The sequence below is a fragment of the Ictalurus punctatus genome, chromosome 6 (assembly GCF_001660625.3).
Source record: "Ictalurus punctatus breed USDA103 chromosome 6, Coco_2.0, whole genome shotgun sequence".
NCBI classification, from domain to species: Eukaryota; Metazoa; Chordata; class Actinopteri; order Siluriformes; family Ictaluridae; genus Ictalurus; species Ictalurus punctatus.
In genome coordinates this window covers 9,768,997-9,789,902 of record NC_030421.2, presented here as the reverse complement: position 1 = coordinate 9,789,902, position 20,906 = coordinate 9,768,997, and the positions used below count along the sequence as shown (strand labels likewise).

General features: G+C 37.2%; 1 protein-coding gene across 2 annotated transcripts in view; it reads right to left on the bottom strand.

Moving 5' to 3' along the window:
- Positions 1-1,005: 1,005 nt before the first annotated feature.
- Positions 1,006-20,906, bottom strand: part of si:dkey-230p4.1 (centrosome-associated protein CEP250) — a 58,991-nt gene continuing 39,090 nt past the window's right edge. Inside the window, exons 18-24 of one of the 2 annotated variants that reach the window (XR_001813965.3) lie at positions 15,632-15,759; positions 12,237-15,460; positions 9,573-9,743; positions 7,997-8,056; positions 6,299-6,526; positions 4,246-4,317; positions 3,933-3,973 (exon numbers count right to left, since the gene is read on the bottom strand). Coding sequence is in view for 1 of the 2 variants with exons in the window: in XM_017480025.3 (XP_017335514.1) it covers positions 3,746-3,973; positions 4,246-4,317; positions 7,997-8,056; positions 9,573-9,743; positions 12,237-15,460; positions 15,632-15,759 (3,883 nt within the window). In the remaining variant the exon portion in view is untranslated. Of the gene's footprint in view, positions 3,974-4,245; positions 4,318-6,298; positions 6,527-7,996; positions 8,057-9,572; positions 9,744-12,236; positions 15,461-15,631; positions 15,760-20,906 lie in introns of both variants that reach the window. The other variant, XM_017480025.3, reaches the window with a different exon arrangement.

Here is a 20,906-nt window from a genome sequence, read left to right as displayed (position 1 = left end):
TTGATAGAACACATTCACTCAGATATACAGTACTGTGCAATAGTCTTAGGCACATGCAAAGAAACACTGTAGAGCAAATATGCTTTCAAACATAATTAAATTAAACGTTTCTAGATTTAAAAAATACTATAAAGAGCAGTAAACAGAAATAAATGAAACAAAGTCGATATCTGATGTCGACTATTTGCTTAAAAAAATTATTAGCAGTCTCAGGTACAATTTGTGTAGTTTTATAAAGAAATTAGCTGGTACATTTTATTGACCGTCTTGCAGAACCAGCCACAGTTCTTCTGCAGACTTTGACTTTCACACTTGCTTCTTATTTTTGCAGCAAAACTCAGAAGGCTTCATTATGTTTTTTTTTGTCTGAAAAGTGATCTCTTACGTAATATGCTGCTTTCTTTACTGACATACATTTTTCTGTAAGATTTCATTTTGTGCTGGAAAACTAATGTTTGGAAATCTAACATGTTTTTTTGTACTGACTTGATATTGCAGAATCCATAAAAGAAAAAATCTATAACAAAGTTTGTACTAAAAAAATAGGGTGCCTAAGACATTTGCACAGTGCTGTATTTTTTCCAGGCTAAACTTTTACTGAATGGTGTTGATTTGAGGATTAAAACACTTTGCTGTAAATATTCATTTTGCTTGATGAAGGAAGGAAATGCAAATTTCATTCTGAAAATACTCAGTGCTACTGTTTGTGAAGAAAGTAACCGTCTCTCCATCAGTAAAACTGTGTCATGCTCAAGCAGTCCTTACAACCTCCTTGCATGAAGACCTTCAGTCAAGCTGCAGTCTACCATTATTTTTTGGGATTTTAGACAATGAAGTCTTCAGTGGATAATACAATAAAAACCCTTTTAATTTTAAATAATGCAGAGTTTATTGCACTCTGTTTAGATGGTACTCAATATCTTGCAAAACCATTTCAACTTGTTTATCAGTCCTGTAATGTAGTCAGTGAATTCCAGGTGATGGCAATAAACTGAGGACAGTATGTGACCTGAATGGATATACTTTATTTGCATTCAACCTGAATCCGAACGATGACTGTGGGCAAAATTTAAATTTAATAACGTCGGGAATATGTGTTTGGAAATCAGATTTCGACAAATGCTTCTGAGGACAGTGAATCTCATTGTGTATTACCGTATTCTAGAAATAAACAATCATAGCTCATCAATTACCAGTGAAACATGGATACCAGAGAACTAACTGAGGTTATGAGAATTTTTCTGGAAATAGAGCAAATATTTCACAATGTGGTGGCCTGTAACAAGCTACCTGGGACTACACTGAGGAGACTACACTCCTGTTTGTTCATCATGGATACACACCCAAGACACAGCATATCTCTCCACCCTAATGGACATTAACAAAAATAATGTTTATGTTTATATAATGTTTATAATGGTTATGCCACAGGAAAGATGCAGGAAAGCTAGTTCACGTTTTGTCACCTCTAGGTTGGACTATTATAATTGCCTTGCTTTGTAGATGTTCCAGTAGGTACATAAAACAAGCTCCAGTTATTCCAGAATGCAGCAGCAGAGTACTTACTAGAACCAGAAGATGACATCACTTCTTACTTATCCACACTGCACTGGCTCCCAGTAAAATTTTGCACTGATTAAAAAATACTACTAATGACCTATAAAGCACTGAATGGTAGAACACCACAATATCCGAATGGCATTTTTGTCTTTTATGATCCGCCAGACCTGTAGGCTGATGCAGGCTCTTTTTGGTACCTCGAATAAAAACAAAAACAGTAAGGGAAGAGCTTTTTCTTACAAAGCCCCACAGTTATGGAACAGCATTCTAATTCTTTTTCGGGACTCTTTCGAGACACAGTCCCGATTTTTAAGTCTAGGCTGAAAACATAATTGTTTAATCAAGTCTTTTGTTAATAGAATTTCTTATAGGTATTGGCAAAGATCTGGAGGGTTCATGGGCATAGTGTTTTGGTTAACCAGGATATGTGGAAGCTGTAACGCTCCACTCTTCACTCAAGTTTGTTAAGGGTGGAGTGGCTGGCTGCTTTATATCCCAGGGTGCCCTCATGCCTTCTAGCTCATTTTTTAGTTACGATGTCATAGCTCGCCTTGTCGGCATCCTTGCTTGAACTCTGCGCACAATGTACATCCACTTAAACTACTACAGGATAAGAGCATGCTTAATACTCTATGTTCTCTTCCTCTGTCGAACTACACATGTTCCTCCTGCTGCTCATTAACCCCCCCCCCACTCTTCTGATGTTTGATGTGAATATTAATTGAAGCTATTGATTTGCATGATTTTATACACTGTGATGCTGCCACATGATTTGCAGATTGGATAATTACAAGACTGCACCAGTGTTCAGGTGTTTGTAATAAAGTGGCTGGTAAGCACACGTTACTGTATGACTGCAAGATTAATATTATCCTGAATGGAAAGCAGTTAGGTTCCATATGGCTTTATGAAGCCAGAGTCTGCCCGGATTAAGGTTCACACTGTCATCATTCTGAAAACAAAGAATAGGGTAACTATTTTTACAGGCAAAATCTATGCATTTTTAGGTATTTTTCCCCCCCAGACTTTACAAATAACCTCTGAACATTAAAAATAAAAAATAAAAACATTACAAATTAAAATATTTACTTGCCTAAATGGTTTTAAATAAATAAATACACAAATACAGGTTTGGTTAAGTAAATAACAGAATTGTGCTTTTCCCTGCTAAAACAGTTAAAGTCTAAAGGTGACCAATATACCAAATAAGACTGGTAAATCAGATAATTGAATCTTAAAGGTACAGTGACTAAGTGTTGCATAAGTATACACCATGACCACCAGGAAGCCACCAAAAGGCCAAGGGTAACTCTAAAGGAACTGGAGAGAGCCACAGCTCAGATGGGAGAAGCTGTTCACAGGACAACCATAGCATGAATACTCTGTAAAGGTGGACTTTATGAGAAGAGAGATGAATCATATGAGAACCCATTTGGTGTTTGCCAAAAAGCATGTCTTTAGACTGCAGAACAACGTTTAACTTTTTGGTATTGGCACAAATGTTTGTCGAAAACCCAGCACTGCTCATGACCCTGAGAACACCATTCCCACAGTGAAGCATAGTGATGGGAGCATCATGTTGCATGCAACCCTTGGCTTCTTGGTTGCTTTTCTGATTTCCCTCTTTATCTGGTCACTGAATTGTGGTGGATGGCCTCCTCTAGGCATAGTCACAGATGTGCCATGTTCTTTCCAAGTTTTAATAACTTGTTAATGTTCAAAGCTTGAGAGATTCTTTTTCTAAAAATAAAGCTGTTTGATCTTCATGATGCTAGTTGATTAAGAATGTTGTCTGGGACCTTCCAGAGACAGGTTTAATTATATTGAGATTATGTGACATTTTATTTGCAGACAGGTCAAATCCATTCAACTAATTATGTGATGGCAACTGATGCACCAAAACAAATTTAGTGGTTTCACAGTAACAGAGGTGAATACTTATGCCATCACAGCTTTTTATGTTGTATGTAAATAATTATAGCAAACTATATTGATTCACCTCAACAATATTATTGGCTATTTCTTTTAGATTCATGACATTTAATCACAATTAGGTCAATTTCAGTTCCAGGCGGTAACACCAGAAATATGGAAAAGCTTAAGGGTGTGGATACTTATGCAAGGCACTGTAGCTAACTAAAATGACTGTTACCCATCTGCAATGATAAGAAACCTCATTAGTTCATTAACAGTGACTGAGAAACATCTTGAGCTGTTCTCCTCTTATGCTCCTGTCCAGTCTTTGTGTCTCACACTCCAAAATCGAAGGGGCAAGCTGCTTGGACACCAATGTGAGAGAGTCATTCAGGTCCTGCCTCAGTGTTTGTAGTGATTTACTATTCCTCAAGGACTGGTCAATAAAGTCTGCCCGTTCCTGATGATCTGAAGCCAGCAGCAGATGTAACTGGTGAACCTGTGAATTCGCAGACAAGGTAAGCTGACAAACACTGCAGTATTCGAACATAAGCCTTAAATTTATAACTCACCAATAATCAAGTCCACTATTCTTAACTGAATCACTACTTCATAAATGATTTAATCTTTTAAAAAAAAAAAAAAAAAAAAAAAAAAAACTATAAAAACAATAGGGATGGTAACCTATAACACATTTTAGCACAACTCTTCGAAATGAATTATGCTCAGATATAAATAAGGTGTTCTTGAGAAAAAAAAAACTGCTCTAACCTGTGCAGTCAGTTCACTTGTTCGTGCTCTCAGACACTTCAACTCACTGGTTCCAGAAGGACTGCTGCAATCCTTATAAAGGGATACAGAAAAACTCAGTTTACACACTTTTTAGTACAGTTCACATTTTATTGTATATTATTACATATATGTCTAATAGACATATTAAATATATTATTATACCATTTACTGATGAGTCAGAATGGCAACTAAATTTTGTAGTCTGAAGTATACTGTGTGGGTAGTAAATGTGCTATCTCTTGATTGTTATTTCTTGTGTCAGTGGTGCTTTAAATCATTCTTTGTCCCATATTATGAACAGAAGTTTTTTTCTCTGGTAAACATTCAAATCCACACACTATCAATAGTCAATTTAATTAATCTTCTATTGTCATCATTGTGCATAATAAGTATTGAACATGTTAACATTTTTCTCAGTAAATATGTTTCCAATGAGGCTATTCACATGAAATTTTCACCAGACATCAGTATTAACTGAAGAAATCTGGAAATATAAAGAATTCACAACATGAAAGTCTATAAATAGAGTTATGTGTAAGAAAGTGGAATGACACAGGAAAAAAGTATTGAACATGCCAAGAAAAAGCAGTTCTCCAAGGCAAGGTAAGGCAAGGAACCAGCTGAATTCCATAAGTAATTATACCCCCTATCCATGCAAATTAATATCAGTTGGGTTAGTAAATTGATGGTCTATAAAAAAGGCTTTTTGTTACCAATGTGTCACACGAGAAACATCTCAGGATGGGTAAATGCAAAGAGCTTTCCCCAAACCTTCACAACCTTATTGTTGCAAAACATATTGATGGAATCGGATACAGATGTATTTCAAAACTTTTGAATCCCCCAGTATGCACCATTGGGGTCATTATCTGCAAGTGGAAGCAACATCACTCCGTCATCAACCGGCCACACATAGGAGCTCCTCGCAAGATCTCTAACCAGGGAGTCAGAAGAGTAGCCAAAAGAGCCAAGGACCACTCGGAAAGTGTTCCAGAAACACTTAGAGGCAGCAGGTACCATTGTCACAGAGAAAACAATAGGCAATGCACTCCACTGCTCAAGACTACATTACTAAAGAAAAGGTATGTCAAACCTCATTTAAAGTTTGCTACAACTCATTTGGACAAGCCTATGAAATACTGGGAGAGTGTTGTCTGGTCAGAAGAGAGCAAAATGTAACTTTTTGGCTGTCATACTTCACACCATATTTGGAGAAGAAATGGCACTGCACATCACCCTTAAAACACTATACAAACAGTGAAGTTTGGAAGTGGGAGTACCATGGTGTGGGGCTGTTTTTTATCGCATGGTACTGGCAGACTTCATATAATTGAAGGAATGATGAATGGAGCCCTTTACCGGGAGATTCTTGAGAAGAATCTGCTGCCATCCACCAGGATGATGAAAATGAGACGTGGGTGGACCTTCCAGCAGGACAACTATCCAAAGCATACAGCAAAGGAAACTCTCAATTGGTTTCAGACAAAAAAAAATCAAGGTGTTAGAATGGCCCAGTCTTGACCTGACTTGAATCCAATTGAACAAGATTTAAAGACAATATGTTTAGAAGAATGGGCCAAAATGATTAATTTCTTCATACAGGAAGTGCATTGAAGCTGTCATTACAGACAAAGACTTCTCCACGAAGTATTAAATACATTTCAGTTAGTGTGTTCAATACTTTTTGTCCCTGTGTCAGTCCACTTTATTTAATGTTGTGAATTCTTTATATTTCAGGATTTCTTACGTTAATACTAAAGTCTGGTGAAACTTTCATGCGAAAAGCCTCATTAGAAATATATTTACTGAAAAATTTACTGAACGCGTTCAATACTTATTTCCCCTACTGTACATGAGTGTACAGTATAACAAAATGTAGTTTAGTTAGCCTCAGGTGTAAATGTATGAAAAGTCACAGAGAACAGTAGATGAGTAGCAGCACTAGATAGGACATTGAGGGGTGTATTTCAGTGTGTATGGCATGAGCAGTTTGGAAGTGAGCAGGAAGAAGCTATTCTTTAGTATTGCAGACCTGGTTCATATGCTCCAAAATCACTATCCAGATGGTAGGGGGTCAAACACGCTGTAGCTGGGGCATGTGGAGTCCTTGGTGTGGATGGGTGTAGATTGACTAAGTGAGGTCTTCTGGGATATGAACTCCTAGGAATTTAAAACTCCTCACTCGTTTCACTGTAGTCCGTTGAATGCGTAGGGGTGCATATACGCATTAAATTATATGAATAAGGATGCTCTCCTCTCCCTGTTAGGAAATCAACAATAATTTCCTTTGTCTTGCTGACATTAATGGAGAGGTTATTGGCAGCACAAAATGTATTAAGGAGGGCTACTTCCTCCTTTCTTGTGTAATGTGTAGATTCAATTTAATAAGGTGATGATTGTCAAAATCCATTCTTGCAGATGACCACAGTTGCAATAATTTTACTCCAACATTAATAACATAAGCCTGTGTTGTTTGTTCTCTGTCCAGATGTCATCTTGGAGAACTGTGATTTAATTACATATAGCTTCGACTATCCACCAATCCTCATATACCAATGACTCTGCATTATGCAGTACTTTATTATTTACACTTTTTTATCAAGTCAGAATGACAAAATGGGCTTAGTTTACTTGCTGTAAACAATGGCCTATTCTTGCCAGTAGCTGACAGAACTAAACTAAAAAGACAAACGCGGTTTGAACAGAAAAGTTTTAGAAAACTACAGGTATGTTGTATACATGTCATGTCTGTTGTGAATTTTAAGTAATGCTGAAGGAATACTGCTACAAAAAAAAACCCCATAAAACAAAACGAACCAAAACAAAACAAAACAAACAAACAAAAAAAAACACACTTCACTTGGTGTGCTAGATCAGGGGTTCCCAAACTTTTCCAGGGCAAGGCCCCTCAAATGGCATTAACATTTGACTGAGGCTTCCCTTTTACAAGATGTCTTTAAAACACATTAAAATACAGACTTCTGAATATATCCCCCTTTTTTTATTTATTAATAATTACATCTTACATCTTTACATTACATTAGGAATTGATTGTGTGTGTGGTGTGGTTGTCAGAGTGAGAAAGAAAAAATGATGTATGTATTTATTTTTCACACCAAATTGTTGAGGCCCCCGGGGCGCCCCCTGGTGGCCCCCAAGAGGGCCGCGGCCCCCACTTTGAAAACCACTGTGCTAGATTATACTAAGTAGACCTAAGCTAGTTGTGAAAAGAAAAAGAAGTCTTCAAAGATAAAGGACTACACAAGAAACAAGTGCGCATCATGTACGTTAACGCAGAAGCTGCCTTTAAATACCTCATTGTAATTAACAAAGTAAGTTGGCATTATATTCATAATAATTAAAGCCTAGCATCTTCATAACTGTCCAAGTAGAAAAAGCTGATAGAAAAGCATTTTTACACTACTTCTAGCTACTATAATGCAGTAAGCCATCTATGTGGATAAACTGGCTAACATAGATTCTGCAAGACAGGGCTTTGTGTCCTTGGGTACTGATAGGTGGTGGGGTGATGTAGTGTAATAAATAAATGTTTATAATAATAATTAAAAAAATTCTGGTTTTGTCATTCACCTTTTACTACTAGAGCACAGATTTTACCTAAACTATTTTAACAGGCAACAGTTGCTTCTGTTAGAGAAATAGAATACAGATATTCCTGCTCACATGATATCTTGCAACTCACTCCTGCTAAAAGTTGTTTTATCCATACCTGTAGTTCAGCATCTGACTGTAACAGTTGACATCTCAATTTCTCCCTCTCTAGCTCAACCTGTTGGAAAAGAAAAATAATCATGGCAGAGTTCATCTAGTTTTTTTTTAGACCACTATCAACAAGCACAGAATCTTAGCATGAACAGATCTGAGCTGTGCCTCCTATTTATAGAAATATTTGATGGGATAGTAAAATATGTTTGGGCATCTATATCTTTCTTCTGAAAATTAATGAGCCAGAAAGCAAAACAAAGAAACAGAAGTGACTACAAATTAATCAAATGGATCTGGATATCAGTTTCTGTAAGTTTTTTTGCATGTTCTACTAGAAAATATGTTACACAGCTCACAGTTGTGGTTAATAAGTTCCAGGGGTTGGTCGTGTTTGATGGTCTAATGTTAACTTGTATCATTGCAACCATACCACTAATATTTGCACCCTTGGTAAATATGGTAAAAAAGCCTGTTCCAGAAGCAGCTATGCAAGCCTAAGCTATACATGCAAATAGACAACTGCTTGAAGCCATGGGCTGCATCCGAAACCATGTACTTACCTACTATATAGTAACTGAAATACATGTATTTTGCCTACTATATAGTAGGTAAGTATCCATTTTCGGAAGCAGCCATGCTCTCGTTTGCTGTCAAACAGTTGACCCCTGCTATATGTATGTGTCCTGTCGCAAAATGTGGTAAAAACTCCCACACGACGATAGTGTGATTAAGGTATTTACATGTCTGTAATGCATGTCGATAATGCGACTAAAATAGGAATACTTAATTAGATTTTTTTTACTTAGAGTATGACTTCAGTCGGATTAAGGTAATCAATAATCGCTGTTTACATGGTAGTTTCTTAATCAAAGTATTGTCTTAATCAGGTTAATATCGGATTATTGCTGTCCATGTAAACATACTGAGTCTTCTTATCACTAAAGCTCCTCCAGCACGGAGAACATGGTGGACTGTGTGCAGCTCACTCATAGGAGGATCTATACTAATAGGGCAGATGTGGCTCAGGTGGTAGAACAGGTTGGCGGTTCGATTCCTGGCCCACATGACTCCACATGCCGATGTGGCCCTGGGCAAGTCACTGAACCCCAAATTGCTCCCAATGGCAGACTAGCCTCTTGAAGGACAGCTCTGCTGTCATTGGTGTGTGGGTATGTGTGTGAATAGCTTTGTAGAACCACTAAGGTTAAAAAGGCGCTATATAAAAGTGTACACCATTTACAATCAACAGACTAACCCAATTGATCAACATTTCACCTCCTGAAGAAGAGGCACCCACCTACTGTATAGATGTCCCAGGAGACGATAATCATAATGATAATAATATAATTTAGTCTGGCCTACTGGCTGTCCAGCAATAAGTAAAAGAAAACTAACAAATAATGCATAGTGCATATTAACTCAATGAATATAAACACATTTAACACTATATGACAGTGTACAGAGGTTATTATGCACAAAAATACATGACATATAATAATTGGAAAAATAAAGGAAACAGAATATTCAGATAGAATTAAAATTCAGGTGAATTGAGGTCTTGTTAGTGGACCTGACTCTACCTGTTTTAAAGTGTCTCGTAGGTTCATTTTCTCCAATCTCAGCTTCTCAATACGATGTTCTAGCCGTTCATTTCTCTGTTGTAATTTCATTAGTTTCAGTTCCAGCTCAGCCACACCTCTTTGCAGGGCACACATACGTCCCTGTGATTCCTCTTCACAGCTGCTCACCACCTCACAAAATAATAAAAAAACAGTAAATAATACAGCGAATATATAAGGCAACACATTTGTGACAGAACATTTGCTGACTGAGGAAGCAGCCTGTGTGCAGTGGTGGCTCATTGGTTAAGTCTGTAGGTTACTGATCAGAAGGTGGGTTCAAGCCCCAGCTCTACCAAGCTTCCACTTTTGGACTCTTGAGCAAGGCCCTTATTCATCTCTGCTTCAGGGGTACCATATCATGACTGACACTGAGCTCAATTTCCTAACAATTTGGGATATACGAGGAAAAGATTCCTGTCCATTCACTGAGCCTTGCTGTAATCTACATGTGACAAATAAAGGCTTCTTCTTCTATGTAAAGAATAGCCAGCAGAGGAGGAAATTGTATAAGTTGAGGCTCTACTAGGCAGACAACAATGTCAACAATATCTTGACTTAGCATTGGTGAAGAGGCCCACCTGCACTTTTCCAAACCCTTCCTAGATCTGGGTTACCGCATCTTGGTGCAGATGCCACCTTGCTGGGTGTGTCTGGTAAATGAGTTGGTTTTAGTATGGATGGGTCCACCTTATGAGATTCTATGAAATGCAGAGAGATACTCAACAATATGCTACCCCAAACTGGTAAGAGGAACTTGAAGGCTGGTTAATAATATTCTAATCTCACACCAGGGATCCACATATCCTCTGTGCTTCTGTAGCACCACAGCCAGTAAGTTAAGGGACCGTCTCCAATTGGGTACTGCTCCCGAGTGGACCCCACCTGCATTACCAGCAAGCAGATATTAAACACACATCTCTGTTTATACTGCCTGTGGTTCAAGCAAGCCTAGTGGAATTACCACTATGGCTGCCCTCAACAATACTGAAGAGGAGCCAAGACTGGATGTAGCAACCTTGGTCAATTTGTTTGGCAAGCATAATAATGTCTACCACACATTGGGGTGACAGGGCTAGAATTGTCAGTGAAGCTAGCTTCACCTTGATAAATTGTATGGCCTGTTTTGGTGTTAAAAAAAAATATGAGTTCACTGTTAGACCACAGCAATGTGTGTAAGGAGGGAGAATGTGCCAGTCATCCACCTGATGACTTGACCATCAGGGGAGACAAAGCCACTTTGCCTACGTCTCGAAAACATCTATGGTGCCATAGGGTCAAAGAGAAGGGCATGCAAAAAAGGTATCACTAAGGTCCACTGTGAACCAGTCCAGTGGTTTCATAGCATGGGTTTAATCTAACCGCCACCATTTAATAGTGTTAAACCAGTTAAACCCCCTCAAATCTAGGATTCAACAAAAATCACCATCACTGACCAAGCAAGTATTTTGAGTAGATCAATTTGTTTTAAACTGTGGGGGTTTGTATCTTCTATCAAACCATTGTACACGAACAAATCTTGGGGCAGGGGACCAACAGTGGAATCAGAGTTGTATCCCTACAACGTTGTCATCAGGATCCAATGATCTAATGTAGTTAGGCTGGAATTTGTCCTATCACTAGCCCCTGCCCTTTACTTGTAGATTTGAATGATTATTCAATGCTAGCAATAAAATGGTGCATACTAAATACACTGAAATGCCATGCTTTTATGCAAGCTGTGTTGTGAATTCTATATAACTAAACTACGACCATATTTGCAAGTCATTTCTAGGGAACACTGAAGTATTACAGACACATTACATTTGCAGGTCATTTGCAGGCAACATTTAAATGTTAGCAATACCTTTTATACATTGCTAATTTGTATACATAACATGCAACATTTCTTGGTAGTTAGCCAATTAACAGAAATGAGAACCCCCCAACAAAAAAAACAAAACAAAAAAAAAAACACTTATTATGCACTGTATATTATTATTATGTAATTAAATTAGTGCCATAGTGTCCATGTGATAAGGTGCTGATGCTAGGCTCCACTGCTAGGACCTGATATATGTATATACACTATGTGGCCAAAGGTTTGTGGACATCTGACCATCCCACGCATATGTGAGAAATCCCCAAACTGTTGCCACAAAGTTGAAAGCACATGATTGTCTAGAAGGTCTTTGTATGCTGTAGCTTTAAGACTTCCCTCCAAAAATGTTCCAGCATTATTCCCGTGCACAGAGCAAGGTTCATGAAAACAGTTAGCCAAAATTGGAGTGGAAAAACTCCAGAACCTCAACCCCAATGAACACCTTTGGGATGAATTTGAACAGTGACATGTCCCAGGCATTCTTGCCTGACATCACTAATGCTCTTGTGGCTGAATAACAGGCAAATCTCCATGGCCACACTCCAAAGTACATTGAAAAGGCTTCCCAAATTGAGTGGAGGTTATTATAATAGCTAAGGGGGGACTGATTCTGGAGTGGGATGTTCACCAAGCACATATATGTGATTGGTCACATGTCCACATGTAGAGTATTTGGCCATGTACTGTATATTTTTTAAAAATATGTTTTCTTTGTAATACTTCCGTGCTTTGAGATCATGCATCACTAAATTTCAAGTTCTCACCTGCACATTTTTTTCCAGCTGATATGCTTTTTCTTGATAAAGAATTAGCATTGCCATCGCATTTTCCAGTTCTGTTCTTAAGCGATCTCGGTCTTTCCTGAGCTTGTCTGCTTCCTTCTTTAAATCATATACCTCTGGTTGTAATTCTGTATTCACGGCCATTCGAGTGTGACTTTGTAATTCCTTCATTTGAAAGTCCTTTTTTGTCTGTGCATTTACGATTATAAAGTTTTCTTGAAACTGGCTGTGTATCTTCTCCACATTTTTCTCCAGATTTGTAATTACATTTTGTTTTTCTCTTTCCATCTGCCTTTTCAGAATGTCTGTCTCCATTTGTGAATCCCCGAGTTGTTCCCCTAACATATGCCTTGCATGTTCTTCTTTAAATTCTGGAATGATTTTCAACTCTCTTTCTTTTTCAGGAAGAATTTCTGGAGCAAACATAATTTTTTTAGCACTTTGTTTTTTTACATGTTTTATCTTTTTAGTTGCCTCCATTTCCTTCTTCGTAGTGTCACTCATAGTAAAACTCTTCTCTCCCAGTTCATCTTTGACAAGTTCAAAGCTTATCTTTTTCATTTCCATTTTACTATTCAGCATGGCAATTTCTCGCTCCTCCAAGGTATTCTTCATTCTGTTAATCTCACTCTCCTCCTCTTTCAGTTTCTCACTAATAAGTTCGGAACTATTGTCCTTCAGCTGACATAGTCTTTTATTTTCCTCATCTTTCAACAATTCTTCACCTTTTTTTAGATCATCAATTTTATCCTTTACATTTTCCTCCAGTGTGATCTTCAGGGTCTCCTGCGCCTCTAGCTCCATATCATTTATGTCTTTAACGTCACAGTTCAGTTTACTGTCATTTTCCTCCCTGATCCACAGCTGTGCCTGAAGTTCTTGATTCTTCTTTTGGAGTATTTGAACTCTGAGTTTGAGATATTCTGTTTCTTCTCGTGCTGCTCTGACTTCCTCCTTTCTTCCCTTTATCATCTCATTCTTTTTCTCTTCCAAGATCTTCCTGAGTTTTTCTCCTTCACAATGGCTCTCCTCCAGCAGCTCCTTCAGAGTGACCATCTCTTCCAATCCAGCTTTTAGTCCATCTTTTATATTTTTATTCTCTATATCTCGTTCCTTCACCATTGTTTCTGCCTTCTCTTTGCTCACAGAAAGCAGAGTTACTTCTTCTCTTAGCTTTGTCACCTCTGTTGACATTGCGTCTTTATTTTTGTTTGCTTCTATTAGCGCCTCTTCTTTCTGCTTCAGAATGAATTCTGTTTTCACCTTCAAAGCATCAATAACTCCATCTTTCCTCCTTAAGTCTTCTCCAAGATCTCGAATTTGTTGTTCTAGCTCTAACCTCAAAACTTCATCTTCTTTTCTTTCTGTCAGTTCGATCTTCAGTCTCTCCATCTCTCCCTTCATTTCTTTAAGAGACATCTTAAGTTTTTCATTTTCCTCATCCCCACTTTCCATTCTCAATTTTAATCTCTTAACATTTTCTTCATTTTCTTGCAGAAGCACAGACATGTTCTCCAATTCTCTAAACTGATCCCCAAGTTTTGTTCTCGCCACGTCTGCCTCTTGTGTCAAACTTTTGCTCTTTAGCGCCAGTTCTTTCACTTTTCCTTCCAATTGATCTATTTTTTCTCGTGCCAGCTGGAGTTTCAGTTCATATTCCTTATGTATATTTCTTTCTTTTTCCTGGACCAATTCTGTTTCCTTCAGTTTTTCTTTTAATGTCATCAGTTCCTCATTTTCCTGCTGTTCTTTTTTTTCTAAAGTCTCTCTCATTTGGTTTACATCCATCTCTCTTTCCTTCAGAAGAATGGTCTGGATTTGGAGTTGACCTTTTTGCTCTAGCACTTTCCTTTCAAATTCTCTGTTCTCTCCATCCAGTTGACCAATCTTCACTCTAAGCACATTAATCTCTTCCTTCATCTTCTCTTTTCCTTCCTCCAGTTGATTCCTCTTTTCTTCTTGACTCATCTTCTCTTTTTTCAATTCATGTAGCTGCATTTTCCATTTCTCCTGCTCGTTTTTTTCTTTCATCATCTTTACTATTGTATTTCTATGTTCTTCTACCTCTCTCTCTCTCTGCTTCAGCTCTTTCCCTTGTTCTCTGAGCTCCTCCTTCATCCGCTCATAGTCACTCAGCATATCATGTTCATTTGTCTTCAGTTTTTTTATTTCTTTGTCTCTTTCTCTCAGTCGGTCTGCCAATTCATCCCTCTCTCGTTCAACAGAAATGTGGTTTTCCACTCTCTCCATTAGTACTTCATTTTCTCTTGCCACATCCCCAGCCTTTTTCTTCCACCACCCCATCTCATCCTGTGTTTCTCTCTTTGTTTGTTCCAGATCTATCACTTTGTTCTTAAGTTTTTCTAAGTAAGTGTCGCTTTCCTGCAGAAGATGAGACATGTGTTGCTTCTCCATCTTCAATTCTTCCACATTGTCTTTGAGTCTTTCTAATTCATTTACTTTACTTTTTAGCTCTCCTTTCAGCTTCAGTTCTTTTTCTCTCTCCTCAACCTCCATTTCTTTTTGTTTTATTTTCTCTTTGTTTATTTTAGCAGCTATTCCCACCTCTTCTTCTTTAAGCTCTATTTTTAGGTTTTCAATTAAGCTGTTCTGCAATCTTATGTTCTCTATTAACTCCTCTATGTGTTTACTGTTCTCATCTATCTCAATGTCTCTCATTTTTAAAATGTCAGCCATCTTGGCACTCTCTTTTTCACTTATTTTCAAATCTTCACTGTCCTGCTTCACTCTTTCCAAAAGTCCCTCCTTCTCTCGCTCAATGTCTATCACTCTCTCCCTCCATTGTTCCATCTCAGCTTTCGCCTCTTGCATCTGCAAATCCAGGCCCCTGATTTCTGATAACAGTCTCTCCATATCACCGTCTTTTTCACCAATCAGGACTGCAAGCTTTTGATTTTCTTTCACCAATCCGTCCATCCTGTTTTTTAAAGCCCCCATCTCCCCATCTTTCAGTCCCAGCTCAGAGTTCAGAGCCTCTCTTTCTCTTTGCCACTTTTCTCTGTCTTCCTCATGTATTCTGTGGTTGTTCATTGAAGTTTGGGCTTCTGCATTCAACCTCCTGATCTCCAACTGACAGTTTTCAATCTCGTTTTCACTCCGCATCTGTTCTTTACTTGCTTCTCTTCTCTCGTCCTCCCTCAGGAAGGAGTTTCTCTCCAGCTCAGCCTGAAGACACTTTATCTCTCCTATAATAATAAATAATAATTTATAAAACACTTATTTACACTCACACCTGTCATCAGAAGCATCCCAAAGCATACTGATACTGTTTATTCTGTTCATTAATGAGATGATTGGGAATTTTAAATATTACAATTTCTTTTAAATAAAAAATGGGGTTAAACAGGAAATCTCACCATGTAGAACATCCTTGGCCTGCTGGAGTGTGTGAACCTGCATTTGCAGTTGTGTATTCTGAACCTCAAGTGCAGAAATCTGTTCCTTTGTCACACATAGCTGCTGCTGGAGGCTGCCACTCAAATTCCTAAAAATCATCAAACATGTTATGCACGCAGCAGTGTAGTGGATTACACTGCTAAATATGACTAGCATTAGCTACGTGTACTAGTGCAAAATAGTCCATCAAATGTATTAGCAGGTGTAGCCTATACACAAGTCCACTATTGGTCATATCACAATTGAGAACATGCCCCCAAATTCATTGCTTTACTAGAATTTAATGGTAAGTCAAATGATATTCAAATTGTAATGTCCTTAGTATTTGTTCAGTCTACAGGTCCTCTAACACTCTGTTAAATGAATAAATGTAAATGTACTACAACGTAAATTTTGTTTTAAATCAATTAACGCAGAAATTACACACAATATTAAGTTGATGTAATTATCAACATTATTATGTCAACACAACTCATCAAAATAATGTGTACAACTTTAAATATTTAATTAATTCAATAAATTAGAACTTTTATCTTGCAACCCCACATTAAATTTAGATTGTGGGGGTTTGTTTTGTATAGCTCCGCTGTTAGAAAATACATGATGGTTGAATGTGAACATAAATGAGCAGAATGTAAGCTTGTGAAATAAATGAAACTTTATTGATTGCACTTTTTGAGAAAATGGCATGACTTTGAATAAAAATTTACTGAAATAAATACTCTAAAACATTGATATACCCGAAGAAATGTAAAAAAGAAAAAAAGAAAAAAAAAACTTTTTACATACCTTCTAAATAGGTCCCTTTAGGAGGTAAACGTTTTAAAGACGGTGTTTTATAAGAAACGCGCATATTACATACCTTCTAAACCTAACCCTTTAGGATGTAAAATGTTTAAAGTGCTGCTTAAAAGAATCGAGAGTTTTGTTTAAACTAGAAGACACATTTTCCGGGCAATGTCTTGTAGGCCTATACACAGTGTCCTACACATCTGAAGTGTGTGTGTATGTGGGTGTGGGGGTGTGCGTGCGTGTGTGTGGGTGTGTTAGAGAGAGAGAGAGAGAGAGAGAGAGAGAGTGTCGAGTGTTTCCTGGGGGTTTGCTGGCCAGAATGCTTACAGTGTGTTTATGTTAATGAATTAAGGGACGAGTCGTGTGTTTCAGGGTTTAACGATCCCTACCAATGTGTACATTTGTGGTTTAAGTGAATCTTTGTTTCTGAAATTACTTCTGTGGTAATTATCAGTTTGTGTAACTAATCTACCAGAAAATACTAGACCTGGTGACTGAATGTGGTAGATGTATTAGAATTTTGGACATGTTATGCATGTGTAGCTCCCTATGTGTATGATCTATGTGTAATCCTTCTGTCAAGAAATGAACAGACTGAGGTTTGTGAAATAATTGAACTATTTATTGGCTACGTTGTTGAGAAAAACACTGTGATGTGTAAAACATTTCTACAGTCCTTCAAGGCTGTATGATGTCGTTGTTCTCTTTTACTGAAAGAAAGGTCAAAACCATCGGTGTTATTCATTGTGAAGACTGAAGTGACAATATGTCTGAAGAAAATGAAAATATGTATTACATATCCTACCTTCTAACCAGGTTATTTTAAGGGTGAAAAAACCTTTTTTAAAGACGGTGTTTTAAAAGAGTCGTGCATTTTGTTTAAACTATAAACAAGATTTCAGAAAATGGTTCGCCAACGAGGATACTTACACAGAACTATCGCTAAATACATAAGCTTTTGTCTATGCTTTGACATCCCATGTCCCAGCAGTACAATTATGACCTCTGATGACCATGTGGGTGTGCGGGGGTGGGTGTGAGAGAGAGAGAGACACAGGTGTTCTTTTGGGGGGTTTTGCTGACCAGAATTCTTACAAATGTGTTTGTTAACGAATTAAAGGGAGTCGTGTGTCTCAGTGTTAAAATAATGGTTAAGACGTCGTAGTTAAAACACAGAAGAAACTCTGCAACTATCTGTTACAATGTCTGCTCCGAGAAATCCTAATACCCTTAGAAGATTGCTGTGTATTCAATAACAAGAGGACCTGTTGAAATGAGAGAGGACCTGACTTTTGCTCCAAAAATTTTTTTTTAAAAAAACCAAGAGGTTAGTTTGACAATTTATTAATGAAGGTAATGTAAAGACGTTGTTGTTTAACCCTGAGCAGGGCGTCAACAGCTCCAAAGATCCTGTCTTAAGTCCGAGGGTTTAGTTAGGAGGTAGAAAAACATTTAAAGATGATGTTTTAAAAGAAACAAGTGTTTCATCCTTAATGGTAAAAAAGAAAAATGGTTGTACTCTAATATGAAATAAAACGGCGGAGACACACTGAGTACATTTCTGTTCCACAGTCTATAAGGATCCCCAAACTTCATGTAGTGTGGAAAAATATATACACCCTCCGTGACTACGTTACTTAAGGTTTAAACATTATTATTTTGTGATGGCAGCAAGACAAAACGGTTGTGCATTTGGTATGTGGTGATTTTAGAATTAGGCCCCAAATGTCAAATATGTTTGTGTATGGCTTCGTCAGGCAAAGATCACGATGGTATGGAAAGTGTATACAAGAGTAATTGGGGTGATCTAATGCTTAGGACTTGTACAGTACTTCAGCTCGGGAACGTCCCACCATGGCGTTCAGAGAGGCATTATCTAAAGGTACACGTATATATAATATAGATCAGATCACCAGTCTGTCTTTACCCACTCCTGATCTGGGGGTTCGGGGGAGGGGGGGATTACAGTTCAGGCATATTTCCAACAGAACAGAATATTAGACATTTAGTGTAAACTAGTGTAAAAAAAAAAAAAAAAAAATCTCTGAAATATTTCAGTGAAAATAGTGGTCCATATTTGATGCATTATATTAGAAATGATAGTACAGTCTTTGTTGATCAGTTGCCAACTCATACTTTATAATAATTTGTTTAGGAGCATCTGAATCTGGCAAATAACTTTTATTGCATTTAGGCATACAATAAAAGTGAATAAAAAATGAGGAAGAAATGACTTGTGCACTACTGCTGCGGATATTAAGTCAAACCATTTTGTTCAAACTTCAGCATGACCCATAGAGAAGCAGAAACTTATGGCACCTTATGAATACCATGTGAAGGATTAAGTTGACTCGTCCCTTACAGTTACAAAGACATGTCCTTGTGCAGGATCACCTTCGCACCAGCATCGGACCCCTCTTCTCCCATTTCAACGTATAAGAAAAGGCAAAAAGTAATATAAGATGTATAAGAATATATTTATAAAATATAACACATTATGAGGAAGAAACATAAAATATTATTTAACAAGGTCTGCCATCCAGCCCTCTTAACTGTAAGAGTATTATCAGTATTGTACGGCAGTTGGGGACAGTAGTTAGCTTTCAGATGTCAGATATAAAACAACTTTTTGAGTCACAGTGCCAAACTACTGGTATTATATTTGGATCCTTCTTTTTCAGCATGAAGGACCGGCATTTATTTAATAGACAGATGGTACAGCCATATACTTGGTCAGAGGATTTAGGAATTTCTTTGAGAAAGGTTCATTGTTTTTGTTCTTTTATCATGGCTTCAGTTTGTATACTTACTTTGGTTAGTGACTTAAACTGTTTTATTAGGTATTGACAGATTTCATTTACAGGGAACGGTGATAGGTGAAGATTAAGTTGGTATGCGTGTACAAAATAAAACTGTCTATATGTATATTTGTCTGCTATGTATCTGTTTAAACACTGCTGTAATGGCGATATAAAGAGAGAGAGATACCCATTTACTAATTCATAGAACCCCTTTCCACCTTTTCAAGTTCGTTATACATTTTTCTTTTCAAGCATCGTGTTCAGACATTGCAAATCATCAGTCTGAAGGTTAAGGGTTTCTTAGATTTTTGCTTCTTCAGCATCAAAAAAAAGTCTAAACCTTAATTTTATTATTAAACTCAGAAACAATATAACTGTCTGGTTGTGATCATAATAAAAGGCAACGTGAAAGGTGACTTAATTCCCAATGAGATTTCTCTATGTTCTATATGACCTTTCTACAGTATATGCCATTTAGTCCTAGTGTCCAGCCATCATTACAGCACGGGAGAGGAAATCTCGTTTATCAGATGTGCGATGTACGTCTAGACAATCTGATAACAAACGACACACACAACATTTATGTTGAGAAAATTCAGATTGATCTTTGTTCCCAAATAACATTGGATCAGATCCATAGTTTACAGCATCTGTCCCACACGTATTTAATCTGTATTACGAGTACTGAACAAGTTAGAGGAGGAGAAAATGTAGATTTACTGTTCACTGGAACTTTATTGTTTATATAGATCTGTCTTGATTCATTTTCATATTCAAATTAAAAAAAAAAAAACATTTTATTATTACATCATAAAAAGTCTAATATCTATTAAATACCATATCTATTTAACATATCTATTTAAATACTTATTAAGATTACTGTGCTAGTAAGTGTTCCTTACCAGCTCCTGACTATGGCTATCACAGATAGTTGTGTGTTCATGTAATTTTGTGTAGATCCATGTTGTAGAATTGCGTTTGTTGTCTATGAATGTGAATAATCTCTTATACGATGCAATAGGGTGTGTTAATTAACCACTAATAAAGTGTTTTAGTTTACTGATTTTCATTCACTCAGCTCAAACAGGTCATTCCTTCAGATATCTGTATTACTACTTTCCACAACGTGTCTTTATCTCCACCACCTTTGAAACAAAGTGATGCACATGTATTGCCTAACCCTATCGTTACTGAGTGTACCTATTCCTTGTGGACAGACTGAACTGCAGGAAAGAACTGTTAACAAGATGAGGTTATGGTCTGAATTACCAATTGGGGTAGTGTAGTAACTCTGAGAGCTACAGTACATTAATGAGTTTATCTATATTTACTCAAACCCTATACAGGAATAGTAAATTGGTGTATGATTTTATGAAAAGAAAAGTAGGCTCTGTGTGCATAAGAAACAGAGAAAGACCATTTTCTGAAAAGAGTCGCATGGTGAAAATCCATGTTCCTACATTCATACGTTATGTTACGTTATGTATTTTTTTTTTAAAATTTGAATATGAAAATGAATCAAGACAGATCTAAATAAACAATAAAGTTCCAATGAACAGTAAATATACATTTTCTCCTCCTCTAACTTGTTCAGTACTCGTAATACAGATTAAATACGTGTGGGACAGATGCTGTAAACTAT